The 16,735-nt window shown below is 46.9% G+C and overlaps 4 protein-coding genes and 2 long non-coding RNA genes across 7 annotated transcripts; 2 read left to right on the forward strand and 4 right to left on the reverse strand.

Moving 5' to 3' along the window:
- Positions 1-670: 670 nt before the first annotated feature.
- Positions 671-4,919, reverse strand: LOC118507898 (rRNA 2'-O-methyltransferase fibrillarin-like). 2 transcript variants are annotated; one of them, XM_036047153.1, is made up of 3 exons: positions 4,777-4,919; positions 3,786-4,227; positions 671-2,646 (listed from the first exon to the last, which is right to left on the reverse strand). In XM_036047153.1, the coding sequence occupies exons 2-3, from the start codon at positions 4,192-4,194 to the stop codon at positions 2,489-2,491; spliced, it is 567 nt and encodes a 188-aa protein (XP_035903046.1). In that variant the 5' UTR covers positions 4,195-4,227; positions 4,777-4,919; the 3' UTR covers positions 671-2,488. The 2 variants fall into 2 exon arrangements, with proteins under 2 accessions (XP_035903046.1, XP_035903047.1); XM_036047154.1 differs by lacking the exon at positions 4,777-4,919 and adding an exon at positions 4,342-4,472.
- Positions 4,920-5,006: 87 nt separating this feature from the next.
- LOC118507899 lies at positions 5,007-7,900 on the reverse strand. Its single transcript, XR_004905725.1, has 3 exons — positions 7,772-7,900; positions 5,497-5,606; positions 5,007-5,400 (listed from the first exon to the last, which is right to left on the reverse strand). It is a non-coding gene; the product is annotated as an uncharacterized LOC118507899 (long non-coding RNA).
- LOC118507897 (synaptic vesicle glycoprotein 2B-like) lies at positions 6,101-8,231 on the forward strand. Its single transcript, XM_036047152.1, has 5 exons — positions 6,101-6,282; positions 6,354-6,413; positions 6,481-6,805; positions 6,876-7,871; positions 7,947-8,231. Exons 1-5 carry the CDS (start codon positions 6,246-6,248, stop codon positions 8,155-8,157), a joined length of 1,629 nt encoding a protein of 542 aa, XP_035903045.1. The 5' UTR covers positions 6,101-6,245; the 3' UTR covers positions 8,158-8,231.
- On the reverse strand, positions 8,107-8,462 carry LOC118507900. The gene is made up of 2 exons (XR_004905726.1): positions 8,307-8,462; positions 8,107-8,235 (listed from the first exon to the last, which is right to left on the reverse strand). It is a non-coding gene; the product is annotated as an uncharacterized LOC118507900 (long non-coding RNA).
- Positions 8,463-8,482: 20 nt separating this feature from the next.
- Positions 8,483-11,689, forward strand: LOC118507896 (probable ATP-dependent RNA helicase DDX43). Its single transcript, XM_036047151.1, has 3 exons — positions 8,483-8,624; positions 8,762-9,125; positions 9,218-11,689. The coding sequence occupies exons 2-3, from the start codon at positions 8,846-8,848 to the stop codon at positions 11,059-11,061; spliced, it is 2,124 nt and encodes a 707-aa protein (XP_035903044.1). The 5' UTR covers positions 8,483-8,624; positions 8,762-8,845; the 3' UTR covers positions 11,062-11,689.
- A 1,596-nt stretch (positions 11,690-13,285) lies between these two features.
- LOC118507902 (succinate--CoA ligase [GDP-forming] subunit beta, mitochondrial) lies at positions 13,286-15,697 on the reverse strand. Its single transcript, XM_036047157.1, has 5 exons — positions 15,550-15,697; positions 14,901-15,076; positions 14,697-14,832; positions 14,501-14,600; positions 13,286-14,425 (listed from the first exon to the last, which is right to left on the reverse strand). The coding sequence occupies exons 2-5, from the start codon at positions 14,961-14,963 to the stop codon at positions 13,462-13,464; spliced, it is 1,263 nt and encodes a 420-aa protein (XP_035903050.1). The 5' UTR covers positions 14,964-15,076; positions 15,550-15,697; the 3' UTR covers positions 13,286-13,461.
- Between the last annotated feature and the right edge of the window lie 1,038 nt (positions 15,698-16,735).

The raw sequence follows: 16,735 nt of genomic DNA on the forward strand, positions 1-16,735 counted from the left end.
CAAGGTCTTATATTTCGTCATCCGGCAATTCCACGTGACTTCGAGAACCCGGCAAGGTGTTGTGTCGATGAAGCAGTGTGAATGCTATTAAAAGGCCAATATTAGGTATTTGATTTGAGAAATTGCACTTGGTATCAATTAGTTCGAAAAGATTTTCGCGGTTATTGTGCTCACTCTATTGTAGAGAAAGCATGGTTCTTAGATTATAGGAGGATCTGCTGGACGAGACGATAGACCATCTCCATGTACGCAGGATTGATTATCCGACTAGGGATACAATTAATCAACAAACTTCTTTAGATTAATAGTACCAAATGATCAGAAAGAAAGGGCGATTTGTTAAGTTAAGGAACTCCTGCAAACTCGTTGATATCGAGAAATTGTCTCTATTCCAAATTGATTTCCGAATGTGGCACAGGGGATTGTCGTGTCCAATAAGCCGCTTTGACGTGGATCAGTAGTATGCGGCGTCGTCGCGTATCAGATCGTCCGGTCCTCATACGAGATTTACTACAGAGTAGCTTTCAATGAACTCCTTAACGGGCTTACACAACAATCTTTGTAATAATCCAAGCCCATCGTAAAGAATCTCGCTACCACCAGATGCTGCTTTTTGCTGCTTCGGAGACATCATTTCGCTTGAATAGCAATTTAAACACACACAGAAGAGTTATCATTTCACACGGTTTATATATTTTTTCTGCGTATGTTTCACATGCTTCTTGCTTCTCACTAATCCTGTTTAATGCTTCGCCGTTTGCTGAGTGGAGAGCCGTACATTGTTACCTGCCATCATACCATATAATACGCATACTGTGTGTGTGTGTTTCTGCTGCTTGTTCTCCTATCTTTTACGTTTCCGTCGAGTTTGGTCCGGATAGTACAATTTTCCGCTTTCGATTGTGTTAGTAGTAAAAGTATTTTTGCCCCATTTCACATCCCCCCCATCATCCCCTTTTGCTGCTGCTCCTTCTATATGCGTTTTGTCACAATGCCTATACACCTCCGCCGAGGAGGCCTCACGGGGGTTCACGGTACGGTACACGATTGATAAAAGCTAAACCCATTTTAAATCCTTGCCCTCCGTCGTGTTGCTTCGCGCATCTTTTCCTTCCAAAGTGTTAGCTTTAAAAATCCATATTTCACGGCATATACGTACGTAATAATTAATCAGAAGAGAGGAACGAATGGAAAACTCTGGGTACATCTGTGTTTGTGTTAAAGGAATATTAACACGCGCTTTCTATTTTGCGGAGGCCTCCGGAGAACGAACAAAAACAAAATCAAAAAAGGGGGAAAAGATGCGCTCTCGCCTAAACGCGATCGATTGATTAGCACAATTACTAAATTATAAAAAAAAAACAAATGGAATCAGTCTCGTCAAATGTACACGATAAAGGATACGACACACCAATTCGAGAGGAGCGCGTCCGATAGGTTAAAAGCCAAGTAAATATACGGAGCGATAAACTGTACAATCAGCTTTATCCTGATCGTCATCCTCGTCATCACCATCGCAGCATGCCACGGCGGACGACGAGGACGACGCGCGCATATACTACAACTTACTCTCTCTCTCTCTCCTTCTTTAACACTGTGAATGTGTTGACGTGTGCATGTGTGAAGCTTATCTCGTGTTTCGTCTTATCAAATGCACATACAACACGCACGCACGCACGCACGCACACACACACGTGTACACCACGCATCGTCTGTCTACCTGTTTTTTCTGTTTACTATCGGACACAAATAGAAATGCAATGGAACTTCCGCTTTTCTTTTCGCTACTACATCTCGCGCGAGTGTGAGATCTCTCCTCCTGGTTCGTACCACAACACTACTAAAAACTCTACTCCCGGGGATAGACAAAGAGAGAGAGAGAGGGATGGATTCTTTTCGTGTGTTATGTTTTCCTATGTTTGCACATAATGTCTGTCCGTCCGTCTGCCTTTGCTCTATACATGAGGATTTTCTTCGCTGTTCTGTTTCGCACTTGTAACGATTAACGCTTACTTGCTTGCTTCATGCGGTTTCTATTTTGTCTGTTTGCTCTTACTTAAATAGTCCTCTTTGAGTAGTGCTGTAGTAGAAATCAAAACGTTGCACACCTTTCATGTTTGTTTGCTTTGCTGTAATAGAAGAAAATCTTGTACTTTAGCTTTCATATTGCGCCGCGCCGGTATTATTGATTGCATTTTTGTTATCTCTTGCTAATTAGCGGGCGATTTGTTTAGCAGTTCTGTGTTTGACCGGTTTTCTTCTTCAATGCGTTGATCTGTTTCTTCTGTAATTGTTTGTATATGTTTACGAACTGCAGCTCACTGTTCACTTCTCTGGTTGCATGCTCTCCTCCCTTCTTTACTTTCTTCCACAGCGCACTGTACGTAGAGGTTGCTGCTGCTGCTGCTGCTGATCACTGTCGCCGCCGCCACCGCCATCACCGCCACTAGTGGACATCATCATTGAAACATCGTTCCCGAGATGCATCTTAGAAGGCCATGGAAACACCATCACGCCGCCGGTCGTCTTCCCGGTCCCGCCGATCATCGTTAATGATGGTATTGATCATGTCCCGTGCACGATCAATGTTCAGCTGATCGCCCATGACCGACACATTATTGGCGCCATTCTCGTTGCGAGCCTTGTCTGTTGGGAGTTTGTTGGTAAGCGGGGATAGAGAGACGGGTTTGTAAAGAGTAGCAACACACACACAAACGCGCACGCACGCACACAACCATCATAACGCGTTTTTTCGCCGCTGACCGTTCGGAGCAAGAGCAGTAGGAAGTTGCGTCGACGGATGCAATTAGATTAGGAACGAGAACGTTATATCAACGGGTGAAGGGGGGGGGGGGGGTAACAGGGTGCGGGGAGAAAGATCCAGAAAGGAAGGGAACTCAATATGTGACTGGATGAATGGATGGGTGGGTGTGCGTGTGTGAATGTGTGCGCGCACATCGCACAAAATCGATAGAGCAAACGCCGCGCAGGGAACAACGCACACCGCACGCACACCCATACGGAAAGAGTTACGGTCTTCTTCTCTCTCTCTTTCTATTTTGCTCACACTGATCATTCTCTATCTCTCTTGCTCCATTACCATGGTTCCTTTTCCACTAGAGTAGGCGTGGGTAAGGGGCGATAGCGAAAAGAAGGGGGATATGCCTTCACGGGCTTCGCTACTATACACATTCAAACTCCTGCAGCTTGTATTACTTTTTTTACTTTCAGCGCCGGTTTTCAAGCGTTCAGCGTCCACACAAAATGAGGAAGTTCATATGACGACGTCACAGCTTGCCGTAACAGGATTTATCTGCATATAGCAACGTTTCCCACGCAGACTAGATGAGCCAAAACGGTGTACAAACTACTCGTTCCATTTACTATATCATTCTGTTTCGTTCGTTCGTTCGTTTTTTTTGTGCTTTCTGTACGATTACCACCGCGACACACTCTGTAGAGGATGCGATATTTCAACTATTTAAAACCCGCAAACATTTGCATTTTCGCGTTCCGAGCAGTACTCTATACATTCGCAACAAAACCGAAACAATTCCTTTCCACTCGGGGTACGGAAGGAAAACAGAGAACAGAAACGGCACGTAGTACAGGGTTCCGTGTGCTGGTTCGGTACGCGCGCAGCATCCGGAGGATCTGAACAGGACACGACAGAGCGTTGTACCACCCAATGATAGCATCTTGCTGCTTTGCCAGAGCTCGCACAACACATCATCCTTCTTTTCTCTACGTTACATCTTCTACTAAAGCAAACAATACACGCTTACCAATCTGCACCGACACACGGCAACGGTCCTGGATCTCACGGATCTTGTTACCGCCGCGACCGATAATGAACTTAACCTTGTCGGCTTCGACCTCAAACACTTCGGTCTTTGCCGTCGCCGGGTCAATCCTCGGCGGGCCACGGCTGCCACCGCCGCCGCCGGCACCGCCGTTTCCACGGTAGCCGCCGCCACCGCCACCACCACGGTAACCACCGTCGTCATCGCGGCGGCCTCCGTAACCACCCGAACGGTAGCCGCCACCACCACCACCGCCATTACGATCGTATCCGCCACGGTCGCTACGGTAGTCCCGGCGTTCCCGGTCATAGCTGTAGCTATCACCACCGCCGCCGCCGCCGCCGCCACCATAGCCGCGGTCCGAATCGTCACGTTCTCTCCAGTCTGGCATGTTTTAATTGGGGGTTTGCTTTAAATTTCCGTACTGTTCTCCGGGAGAAATGGTAAGAGAAGAGAACAAGCAACCAAGATTAATTATTGAACGTCGTAGTACAGCATTTCTTCGGGAAAAATGTTCTAACTATTGCTATTTATGTACTGTGCTCAACAGCGCGACACCGGAAGTTCACAACCCGCTAATAAGTTAAATTTTCAGAAAAAACTGGAGAAATGTCGCCGTGAAAATGCTGTTCACACTGAAAACAAAATGGTGCCCGGGCGCGTGGACACAAAAAGGTAAGGGTGAATGTGTGTGTCTTTCGCACGCGCAGCGCTGGTAGCGCCGCTGCGTGCATGTGTGAGTAGCAACCAAAGCTTCCTACTCAGTGCAACATACGCACACACGCACAAACACGCAGCCTGAATCTCTAATCCACACGGCAATGCATTGCTACATCCGCTACGCTGATATTACTATACCAATTACAATCACACCACATAAATTCGTATCTTATCAACTTTGCGAAGCTTTATCGCTCGTTTTCAACGAGAAAAACCTTCTACTAAATATGGAATTATGAGGCAAAAAGTGTACCTGAGCAACCGCAGATGAACTCCACACACAACCTATTCCACGGTTCTACGAAACGGAAATGGCGAAAAAAGAGATGTTCCATGAAGTCCCCGGATAATTGAGCGGTACGGATTATGCGGTATGTTGTTTTCGACGGCACGGGCGAATTTCGCCTCCACGCTCAAGATCTGTACGTTATACACCTTGTTTTATTTCAAATTAATTGTTTGAATTTACTAGAAGCGGATAGAAACGGTTACAACGGTTTATATTTCTTTGATGAACTACTTATGTTCTACAATCGCCTTGGTCTACTAAAATTGTTTAGTAATATTCAATTGCGAAATTATTCGCGATGTTATTTTACACAATGCTCTTTACACCACATTATATTGTATTGCTCGAAAATAACCATGTTTCAAGGCTGAAATTAAACACGAAATGATTATTTCTTAATTGGCTTTACAACCTCAAGAGGTTATGGCCTGCCTTTACTGACTTCCCATAAATTTATTTAATCTTAGCCCAATAGACAGTCCGTACGTACGAGGAGGCGGTTGAATCCTATTTGATGGAATTCGATATCCGGTTCTGCCATGGGAAGCCTGGCCCCGGCCGCCGGACCACTCCGAATGATTGTTACCTCTATGAAATGAAAAAAATAAATAATCAAATGAATTTCTATTTTTATCTCCAGCCTTAAGAATATTTCTTGAACATTCTAATGCTTTCACTGCTCACCGGTGTATACCAGTATGATTGGGAATAAGGCACCACGCAACTGTACAATATTGCCTTGTTTTTCTGTAGCATGCTTCTTCCAGAATACGGCCTCTATCTATCCGGAAAGGCTGTACGTAAAACAAATACATGTATCGCAGAAAGCAAAATAAAAAATTAACGCATCTACGAAAATGGTAAGCCCCCTGAACATGCCCCGGTGTGCAGCTTGAAACAACAGAAATGATCATCAGAATTCTAACGATAGCCCTTCTATCTATGTCGTCATTTCAGATACATCCCAGGATCACACTGTTGCACACCACTACGAGCGATCCCGCGGAAGCCGCGATTGCTGCTGCCAGTGGGGCCCACCGAGATTATGGATCTTTGTTTAATTTGATACCCCCCCAGATCTGATAAAAGTCGCTTGACGGCAGTCTGGACACGGTCTTGTTGTTAGGTTAAACAGTAACAGTTTGTTTTACGAGCTCTCCCGCGAGTACTGCCTGGGTGAGGTTTGTTTCCCGGTGCAACCACCATCGGCGAAGATTTACGGCTCGCCTTATCCAGAGTGTAGGCTCCCTGGCGGTGGGACGATGGCTGTGGAGGAGCAGAGAAGGTGGTGGGTAATTTCTATCCACCCGCGATGATATAAAGGGATGAAATCTGCAAAACCCATGAGATTCCACTGAGCTTTGACGGGAAGAAAGTGTGGCAGATAGTCAGTCATTCGCCAATAGGAAATAGCACGATCGGATAGGCTTCGAATGATGAACATGGATGACACGATTGACAAGCTTCCCGGTAAGCAAAGAATTCCGGCATTCGCTCTGTGCAAACAGAATCCACATTAACCATTGCATCTCTTCTTTCAGAACCCAAAGATGTCACATACCAACGTCCGGTAAAGCTCGACGATGCTCTCTTGATGACCAGTAAGCTTTTCGGCCGTACCTTCAAATTCGACCACACTATTTAAACAACCACTCCTTTCGGTTACAGAATTTGGCATCTACAATCTATGCCTGATAACAATTTCCGGTACTATTCTCGCGGCCGTTCTACTAGAAACGTTGGGCATCAGCTACGTTCTTCCGGTGGCAGAGTGTGATTTGCTGCTAACCACAAAAGAAAAGGGTGTGCTGAGTGCAATCTCATTCGCCGGCATCATCAGCAGTTCCCATCTGTGGGGCTTCCTGGCCGATACGAGAGGTAGAAGAACGGTCATACTGCCGACATTGTTCCTTGCCTTTGTGTCTACCGTGCTGTCCAGCTTTACGACCAATTTTTGGTTAATTACGCTTACGCGGTTCTTCACCGGATTTTTGTAAGTATTCTGCGCGGTGTCGTTTTTAACGGTATTTCTGCAATATTCTAATTCCACTCCTCGTTCACAGCATTTCCGGGTCGTCAGCTACGATCTATGCGTACCTGGGAGAATTCCATGCCAAATCGAACAGTTCTCGTGCCATTATGGGAGCTTCCTTTGTGTTCGGCGTGGGATGCATCCTGCTGCCACTAATCGCGTGGTCCGTAATCAATCAGGAGTGGGAATTCACGATCCCATTACTCAACATCGTGTATCGTCCCTGGCGACTGTTTATCGTAGTGTGCGGTTTGCCGAGTCTCGTGTGCGGCATAGCATTGCTATACTTCCCGGAAAGTCCCAAATTTCTATTCTCCAGAGGTCACGAACAGGCAACGATCGAGATCGTGCACAAGATGTACCGATGGAACACGAGTGGTAAGGGGTCCAAGCTGGAGCTTAGCTCTCTACTACCGGAAACCGAAGCACAGCAAACTAAAATCCGTCGCGAGGAGGCGGCCAACGGCAAGAGCGTTATGCGGTTGCTGAAACAAATGTGGCAGCAAACGGCACCGTTGTTCATGGGCACGTACCGCAACCGCACCACCATCATCTGTGTGCTGCAGTTCGGCATTTACCTAACGTCCAACGGGATGTACATGTTCTTCCCCGACATTCTGAACCGAATAGCAGAGCTGGAGGATCAGGGAGTTACCCGGACGACCGTCTGCCAAGCAGTCTACAGTACGAAGGTAGATCTTAGCGCGTTGCAACTGCCAGAACTTAATGCAACGGCATTGCCGGAAGTGTGCCACCAGAAGCTGGACATTTCTGCCTACGAACACTCGTTTGTGCTGGAAACCATATACGCACTGGGATTCGCGGTGATCGGGCTCATCATCAATGCAGTTGGCAAACTGCCCATCCTGGTGTTCATATTTGGCTTTTGTGGAATTTGCGGGATATTGATCGTGTTTATCGACTTACCTCTGCTGGCCATCTGGTTCTACGTGATACTGTTAACGTGCGGATTCTGCATAAGTGTCGTTAATGCCTGCACGGTGGATTTGTTCCCCACCAACTTGCGGTGAGCAGAATGGCGATTCACATACGGCTCTGAAGGAAGATAATATTAAAACTTATCGTACATTTTTTCTTACAGTGCAATGGCGGTGTGCATCTCGCTGATGTTCGGCAGATTGGGAAGCGTAGTTGGTGCGAACATTGTTGGTTTGCTGCTGGATTCACAGTGCGAGCTTACGTTCTGGATTTCCGGGGTTTCGCTCATCGGTTGCGGTGTGCTGTCCTTTTTCATTCCCAACATATACAAGCGCAATGCGACGGCAGACAGGTTCAGCGTATCATCACGGTGAACGGGCTGTAGTCCTTCTAGTAGCTTGTTGCCTTACTAGCTTTAAGTTCGAAGCCTGATGTTTGATTCACTATAGAGACTGAAATATACCAACCATTTTGTAGACGAAGGAGGACGCATGGAAGTTAATCAGAATTTATGGAAACTTACCGACGCTGCGGCGAGCCAAATCGAGCATTGCTTTCATTCGAATAGAAAGGTTTTTATCACATGTTTCACAGTGTGGCTTAACTTTTCGCAGCTCCAGTCATTATGTCTGTTGCTCAAACAAGTCGATCGAGTATGTTTACTTCACAGTGTAGCGGCATTGAGTTTGGCAAAATGTCCAACTGTCAAACCGCGTGTCCTATTCAACATTGTGCCAAACCGCAGTGCGATTGTCGCGGCAGAAAAACTGCGACCTTGCAATTCTGCGAAAGAAAACGGTGTTACAATTTCACCCACTGGTGATCCTATGTGATACAATATGTAAGTTAGACAAGAAAAATTCTCCAGTGTTGTATAATGATGGCGGCCCGTCAATGGAAACAACGCTTTCATTCATAATACTCCATTGTTTTGATCGCTCAGTAACTGTTTGTGTTGGTATTGTTTTCTCTCGACAGCTTGCTATTGCTAACCTTTCGAACTTCAGTTCAGCAGAGGCAAGTTTTCCACGGGGATAGGTCGCAAGGAAGCAGAAACACACAATGTGGGACGACAACGCGTGTTGGGATGACGAGACTTCCCCGTCAAACTATGTGCCACAACCGGGCATGCCGGAATCGACGGTGGCACCATCGTATAATTCGCACCGGACAGAAAAACATACTGATCGGCGCGAAACACGGTCACGAGGCGAACCGTCATCCGGCAGGGGTGATCGTGTTCGGCTTAAGGTACAGAGTCACATCATACCAAAAATTATTGGAAAACGAGGTGCTACTGTTCAGGAGTTACGTACCCGAACGAATGCCCGCATCGATATCGGTAAGAAGCCGGTTAGCGAAAAGGAGGCAGCACCTTTTGCTGGTGAAGTGTGCCATTGGCTGATCTGCGTTCGTATTGCCTTTTTTTTGCAGATAACGATCGGTCCGACAGTAGTAGTATGGGTGCGATAACAATATCCGGCGATCCAGAGAGTGTTAAAGCGGCAGAGAAAGCCATAAATGATATCATTAATAGTGGCAGCACGGACAGCTCGCGCAATTTCAATCGGCCTCCTAGATCAGGTTTCAGCAGCGGTTATTCGAATGATCGGCAAAGCAGCGACGAGCGTAGCAACCGTTACGACCATGTTGGTGCAGGAAGCGGCTGGTCCAAGACTAGCGAAAGTAGCTCTTATAGGGGAAGTGGTGGTGGCGGTGGAGGTGGAAGCCGAGGTCGTGACAATGACTTTTACAATTCCGGCCAGCGTTCCACTAACAAACTTGGTACCAGCCACCATTCATTCAATTCCGATGCGTACGCCCCCAGCGATGAAATCATCGACTGGGCATCTGTAAACAAAGCAGCCGACGACGCTGCTAAGGAACGATGGGCCAAGTGTCCGCCGCTTGTGAAGGCTTTCTACAATGAGCAGATAGAGGTGGCACAAATGAGCCCCGCCGAAGTGGCCGCATTTCGAGAGGCTAACAACAATATCGTCGTTGAACGCACCTTTAAGGATAAGGCTGGCGAGCATCGACCGATCCCGAATCCGGTGTGCGAGTTTCATCAAGCGTTTGGCGATTTTCCCGAATTAATGGAAGAACTGCGTAAACAGAATTTCACTAAACCGTCGCCGATTCAGGCGCAAGCTTGGCCGATACTGTTGCAAGGTGAAGATTTGATCGGCATCGCGCAGACTGGTACGGGCAAAACGCTGGCCTTTTTGCTGCCCGCGTTCATCCACATCGAGGGACAACCAGTTCCGCGCGGTAGTCGTGGCGGTCCGAATGTGCTGGTGTTGGCACCGACCCGCGAGCTTGCGTTACAGATCGAGAAGGAGGTTGCCAAGTATCAGTTCCGCGGCATAAAGGCTGTCTGTCTGTATGGTGGCGGTGATCGCCGGGCACAAATCAACGTTGTCCGGGGTGGTGTGGAGATCTTGATTGCCACGCCGGGCCGTTTGAACGATCTCGTGCAGGAGGGTGTGGTGGACGTATCGAGCATCACGTACCTCGTGCTGGACGAAGCCGACCGCATGCTGGACATGGGTTTCGAGCCGCAGATTCGTAAAGTATTGCTGGATGTGCGCCCCGATCGACAAACGGTTATGACTAGTGCTACGTGGCCGGATGGTGTGCGCCGTCTCGCACAAAGCTACATGAATGATCCGATTCAGGTGTACATTGGTACGCTTGATCTGTCGGCCACACACACCGTCACGCAGCTGGTCGAGGTGATCGACGAAGAGGACAAGTTCCATCGCATTAACGAGTTCGTTCGGGACATGCGGCCGACTGACAAAGCGATCATATTCTGTGGCAAAAAGACGCGTGCCGACGATCTGTCGTCCGAGTTCATGTTGTCCGGAATCCCATGCCAATCGATTCACGGCAATCGCGAGCAGGCTGATCGTGAACAAGCGCTGGAAGACATTAAGAGCGGTGCGGTCAGTATACTCATTGCCACAGACGTTGCCTCCCGGGGGCTTGATATAGAGGACATAACGCACGTGGTGAACTATGACTTTCCCCGTAACATCGAAGAGTACGTACATCGGGTGGGACGTACGGGACGGGCAGGGCGGAGTGGCATTTCGCTCAGCCTTATGACACGCTCAGATTGGGCGGTGGCGGCCGAATTGATCAAGATCATGGAGGAAGCGAACCAGGAAGTGCCAGACGAGGTGCGTAACATGGCGACACGGTTCGCGGCCCGCCAGGATCGTGGTGGTGGTCGTGGCGGAAGGGAAAGGTACGGGGGAAATCGTCGGTGGTAGGAGGAGCGCGTGGCGCACGGCTCTGTAAATCTGTTTCCCACCGGTAAGACTCCTCTCTTATTTCTCATTATTCTTATTTCCTTCTTTATTCCGCTCACGAGAAGCTTGTCTCGTGTTTCATGTTCCCATTAATCTCTTTCCCAAAACTAAAAACAAAGATTCTTAGTTTACGTAGCAAGCACCAAGTGCGTTCGCATCAAGACTGGTACATACTGGCAGACTGGCCAAAGCATTGTTAACGTTACCATCAGCTTCATGTTGTCCAGGCAGCCAGGAAGTGATTTCCGCATACGTATAAGGATGTTGCTGATTGTTGAGGCTAACGCTAGATGAATTAACTAGGGCTAGGAGTGTGTCGGCACACGCTTGAGGCAACAGGGGTGTCTCCGTAGGGAACTAACTTGAATTACATACATCTAAGTGCCTTCGGCGTCAGGGTGGACATGAAGGAAAATAGAAGGAATTTCTAGATAAATAGTGCCTCAAAGCACTGCATCCGTTATTTGTCCGTTGTGGCAATTCGTTTTGGAAATTTATCGTTTTGTTGAACTTCCACAACGAAAATGAATGAAATAAAATAGCAATTTTGAATTACGATCCATCCCGCCTATCGTGGGAGAAGCAGAAACTAATGCATTAAAAGTAGACGATATTTATACGATTTTCTATTCGATGACTATTTGCGATCTTGCGATCCATCAAAACGTCTTCTATATAGAGCCAACATTTAACAGTGATTATCAATTGATTTGGAGCAGTCGGGAATATTCGAATTTTATATGGGGTCGGAGCATTCGGAGATCTTCAGATTCTTCTTCTGGAGAAAGTGTTAACGTGTTCCGTAGGGGATAGAATCTAGCTGGCCAACAGTGGCCTTGAAATGAGGCAGAAACTGATGCACCCAAGGATATTTCTATCGACAGAAGATTTGACTGTTTTTAAATTTTGCTCCAGAGCATACGGTAAAAAGCCCGCTTTGTTTTGTGCCGCCGCTATCACAGCTATGGCTTAGGTGCCAAATAGCTATCGTAAGGTCACTCGGAAACGGATGGTAATATTTTTTTAAGTATTAGCGCTATCTTATCAACTTCTAACAACTTTCGACCCATTGGTGTTTGGTTCAATTATAGGCTAAACTGGAGTACACGAATCACCCATCTGGTGCAAAAATTCAGCAAAAGAATCAACTTTCTAAGGACACTCACAGGATTCTGGTGGGGCGCACATCCATCAGACATCCTGCGACTGTATGAGACAACGGTACTATCCGTGTTGGAATATGGCAGCATATGCTTCCATTGGGCATCCAACACGCAGATCCTCAAACTAGAGAGGTTACAGCATCGTTGTCTTAGACTCGTACTAGGCAGCATGAAATCAACACATAACATGTCCCTAGAAGTGATGACCGGAGTGATGCCACTGAAACTTCGTTTTGAAATGCTGTCGCTTCGCCTTCTAGTCCGTTCTTCAGTATCAAATCCCTTGATCGAAGAAAATTTTAAAGCGCTTCTAGAGACAGGTTCTAAGAGCAAGATCTTGAAAATGTACGAAGATTTTGTTGCCCTACAAGTGCATCCTAGCGCTCCACAGGCATTAAACCGTGCTGCCCTTCCTGAGACCTACAGTTCCCTTTTAACAACAGATTCCTCGTTGCACGAGGAAATTAAGACCATACCGAATGATCTTCGCCCGATGGTAGTTCCGGGCATTTTCAGGGATAAGTATGGTCATTTAGACCAAAGAAGCCAGTATTATACTGATGGATCATCCTCTAAGGAGGAATTGCGGGAGCCGTGTTGATTATAGCAGCGAGACCTTCGGATCAGTACTTCATCTTTACAGATAGCCTTAGCGCTATTGAAGCACTAAGATCCCCGAAGGCTGTTAAGAATCACCTTCTCATTGTGGAATTCCCGGCAACGAGAAGGCAGACTCACTGGCCAAAACAGGCGTCCAACAAGGCGCATTTTACGACCGTCCAATCTCGGCCCGAGAGTTTCTTCGCTTCCCACTGCAACATGATCTCGGGCGATTCCTTTTCTCGATCTCTTGTTGAGCGCAGTCGAGAGCATCGGCGGACGACCGGGTATACGACGACTATCTAGATTGTTGTTCCTTTTTGTTTCTTTTTTGTCAGACCAAACACGAAAGGATGTTCTATGTTTTATACGCACCACCATCACACCCACTTAAATAAGTAAATAAATATTATCTTTATCCGTTTGTTTTTGTAAAAAAAAGATTTTATTTTAACTAAAAAATGCAACATTTGTGTTCTGTTTCGCCACCACCCTTTAAGCGGAACATTTTCGACGACGTGTCTCGCTAGCGCTACCTACGAAGAGGCTCACTCGGAAGACTGGTTTGTTGTTGTTCCACACACTCGAACCGTTCCGCTCAGATAGATTGGACCGCTTTCTTTGCCGCTTCATCGAGATCGTGTGCGGACTGAATCTCCAGTCCGGACTGTTCCAGGATTTTCTTGGCCGCGTGCACATTCGTTCCCTCCAGGCGGACGATCAGCGGCACTTTCAGGTTCATAGTTTTCGTCGCGTTTACAATACCATTGGCAATCGTCGCACAGTTTACGATGCCTCCGAACACGTTCACCAGAATCGCCTTCACGTTCGTGTCCGATGTCAGGATTTGGAATGCTTTCAGCACCTGATCCTCCTTGACGTTTCCACCGACGTCCAGAAAGTTGGCCGGGCTGCCACCATTCAGCTTAATGATGTCCATGGTAGCCATCGCTAGGCCAGCCCCATTAACGAGACACCCGATGTTGCCCTCCATCGCGATGTAGTTGAGATTGTATTTGGACGCTTCGATCTCTTTCGGATCAGTGTCCTCGTGTACTTCCATCGCGAAAATGTCCTTCTGCCGGAACTGAGCGTTATCGTCAAAGTTGAGCTTTGCGTCGACCGAAATCACCCGTCCGTCGTCCGTCTCGGCGAGTGGATTAATTTCAATCTGGACGGCGTCCACCTTGGTAAACAAACCGTACAGCTTCGTGATTTCGTCGGCCGCTTTCTCGACCAGCGGGCCTTTAAACTCCAGAAACCGGGCCACATCCACAGCTTGCTGCCGGGAGATTCCGCTTGTGATGTCGATCGGGATGGTTTTGATACGGTCGGGAGTTTCTTCTGCTACCGCCTCGATGTCCATACCACCGTCCGGAGACGCGATCAGTACCGGGCCATTGTGTTCACGGTCCATCACGATCGACAGGTACGTTTCGCGCACAATATTGATGCTGTCGGCTACCATCACCTTTTTCACGAGAATTCCATCTTTCGGTGTTTGCTTCGTAATGAGCTTGTGGCCGACCATTTTCTCCACCAGCGGGATGACAGCTCCACGACTGTCCCGAGGAAAGGCAACGGATTGTGAGTTATTTTCTTTGCGAATGAAAAACAAAGCATGCCAGTTTACTCACTCCTTGGTGATGTGTACGCCCCCTTTGAAACCATTATCGAAGTGACCTTTGCCACGGCCGCCTGCTAAGATTTGTGCCTTCACGACGTACTCGTTTACATCTTGGTAATCAATCAAAAATCGACATAAAGCCGCGTCAGTTTCATTTTGTTATCTAGAATTGCCGGCAACCAGTTGCAATGTATGTTTATACGTACTGAAATCTTTCAACACATCAGCATCCTTCTTGCCCTCCAGAATGCGAAAGTTTTGTATCGCAACTCCACTCTCCTCCAGCAGCTTCTTGCTTTGGTACTCCAGCAGGTTCAAGTTGCGCTTGGGCACCCGGAAGCACTGGAAAGGTGAAGAATCACACAGTAAAAGTAATACGATATTTGTAATAGAAGAATTTGTGTGCTTACCGTTTGCGTGACAGGTTTGGCTAGATATGTGCAAAATTTCGACAGAGAAGCTATTGTGGCCATGTTGTTTGTACAGACAACCGTGTGCTCGTTTTGGTCCCGCTTATCGCGCTATGTCGAGACGAACTACCAACAATCACAGGGCCAGTCGGACGGTCGTGTCGCGGGTCCGTGGGCTAACGACGGTTGTATACGGTGCGATAATCAAAAGAACAGATTAGATTGGAGCACCATACTTCGGATGCAGCAGTGTTGTGGGTGATGAATTGATGCGATAGATCCACTCGCTGCCCATGTACGTGGTATGCAAATTAAACGATGATAACAGTTTAAGCCACGGGGAAGCTAGCCGTGTGCAGGAGGCGAGCGACTACTTCCAGCTTATGGGGTTGACCGATCATTACAAATAATTGCCGTCGTTGGGCGAACGATTGCAAATGTTGCATGTAATAGATCCATCTGCATGATGTACGCTCGGTCCTCCGGGCCGGACTCGGACTATTACGACATCAAAACATTTGCCGGCACGATGATAAGCACACGCGCTTTCGAAGCGCTTTTCACCTTGGGTGTAAATGTTTCCTGTTCTACCACGAATTTGCTGTCTCACTGACAACTTTTTTTAAACTCTTTAGAAAACCTGTAATACCTTGGCGTGCACGGGTTATTCGTGAAGAATGTGCAAAACACGATATTTTATCGGTGTTCAACTGCCTTCCGTACTACACAAGCAAATGGTAAACGATTTATTTTTGGTGTTGGAATTCGTTTTGATTGTACGTTAAAGCGGTTGGTTCACGCCACTTCGTGCAATGCACAAGGTGTGTAGAGTTGCATTGGTTTTGTTTTGGTGGAAGTATATCCACGCATTTCAAAGCGCAAGAAAAAGAATCCCATTTTGAAAAGTTCAATAAAGTGGAGCCGTTTCTCATAATTGGGTTTAAATTATGCTGTTTTGAGCAAAAATTGTACTTGGCACAAAAATGTAAATGTGCTTACTCACTTGTAACAATCTTGTGTCAGCCTGTTCAAATGTCAAACGTGACGGTTACCGTACTGGTCGGTTTACAGTGTCGGAAGTAAAAGTATGTAAACATTGCTTGTTGCTGTCGAAGATTTGTTTTCAGGATTGCTTTGTAAGGACATAACGAAACTTTATGTTCTCTCTTCTCAGATAATGAGTTGGTTGTGCGCTTTTTGAGTTGGTTTTGCAAATACTATTTCCAACTTTCTGTGCCATAGACCAATGCCATCTCGTGAGCCAAGGAGATGGACCTGTGTATCTTCTCTTCAGCATGACAATATAGAGGATCATCGAAGGGGTGGAATCTACGGGGATTGTCTCCTATAACATCCTGGCATACGTTGATGGCATAGACATCATTCGTTTTAGGCTCTCCTATGGAGTAGAAGCTTACCGCACAATCAAGTAAGTGGCACAAAACTACATATGGAAGATTAACGAGGACCTAATGATGGAGGTACTATGAACGGCCCTGCTAACAGTTATATTCCTATGTCGGTTAAACGTCCAAACATCGCTTTTCTTGGATCGACAGTCAGCGCTAACAAAGACATTACTAGGAAGCATACATGTCGAATTAGGTGTAACCGGTCTAGCTGCCAGCCGGACATACTGCAGCCTGAGGAAATTAATCCACTCCAACACCTATTGCAAGGGACAATAGAACATGCCCTGTATGCGTTGAAAAGGTTTTTTACTATCATGGAGCTGAGTGTAAACACATCAAGGGGATCAAGAGGAACTACCGGACAAAAAAAGAGACTATTTGAGACTAGAGTTCTTGGAGACCGTTTTGGAGTACAGGTGCTTG

Source organism: Anopheles stephensi, chromosome 2, assembly GCF_013141755.1.
Source record: "Anopheles stephensi strain Indian chromosome 2, UCI_ANSTEP_V1.0, whole genome shotgun sequence".
Lineage (NCBI taxonomy): Eukaryota > Metazoa > Arthropoda > Insecta > Diptera > Culicidae > Anopheles > Anopheles stephensi.

Bases quoted from the DNA above. Each gene is read 5' to 3' on its own strand.
- LOC118507897 (XM_036047152.1), top strand. From the start codon at position 6,246: ATGATGAACATGGATGACACGATTGACAAGCTTCCCG. The intron at 6,283-6,353 runs GTAAGCAAAGAA...CTCTTCTTTCAG, and splicing joins CACGATTGACAAGCTTCCCG to AACCCAAAGATGTCACATAC. The intron at 7,872-7,946 runs GTGAGCAGAATG...TTTTTCTTACAG, and splicing joins TTGTTCCCCACCAACTTGCG to TGCAATGGCGGTGTGCATCT.
- LOC118507898 (XM_036047153.1), bottom strand. From the start codon at position 4,194: ATGCCAGACTGGAGAGAACGTGACGATTCGGACCGCGGCTATGGTGGC. The intron at 2,647-3,785 runs GTAAGCGTGTAT...AACTCCCAACAG, and splicing joins CCGTGTGTCGGTGCAGATTG to ACAAGGCTCGCAACGAGAAT.
- LOC118507896 (XM_036047151.1), top strand. From the start codon at position 8,846: ATGTGGGACGACAACGCGTGTTGGGATGACGAGACTTCCCCGTCAAAC. The intron at 9,126-9,217 runs GTAAGAAGCCGG...TTTTTTTTGCAG, and splicing joins GAATGCCCGCATCGATATCG to ATAACGATCGGTCCGACAGT.
- LOC118507902 (XM_036047157.1), bottom strand. From the start codon at position 14,963: ATGGCCACAATAGCTTCTCTGTCGAAATTTTGCACATATCTAGCCAAA. The intron at 14,601-14,696 runs GTACGTATAAAC...TTGATTACCAAG, and splicing joins TGATGTGTTGAAAGATTTCA to ATGTAAACGAGTACGTCGTG. The intron at 14,426-14,500 runs GTGAGTAAACTG...TCCTCGGGACAG, and splicing joins GGCGTACACATCACCAAGGA to TCGTGGAGCTGTCATCCCGC.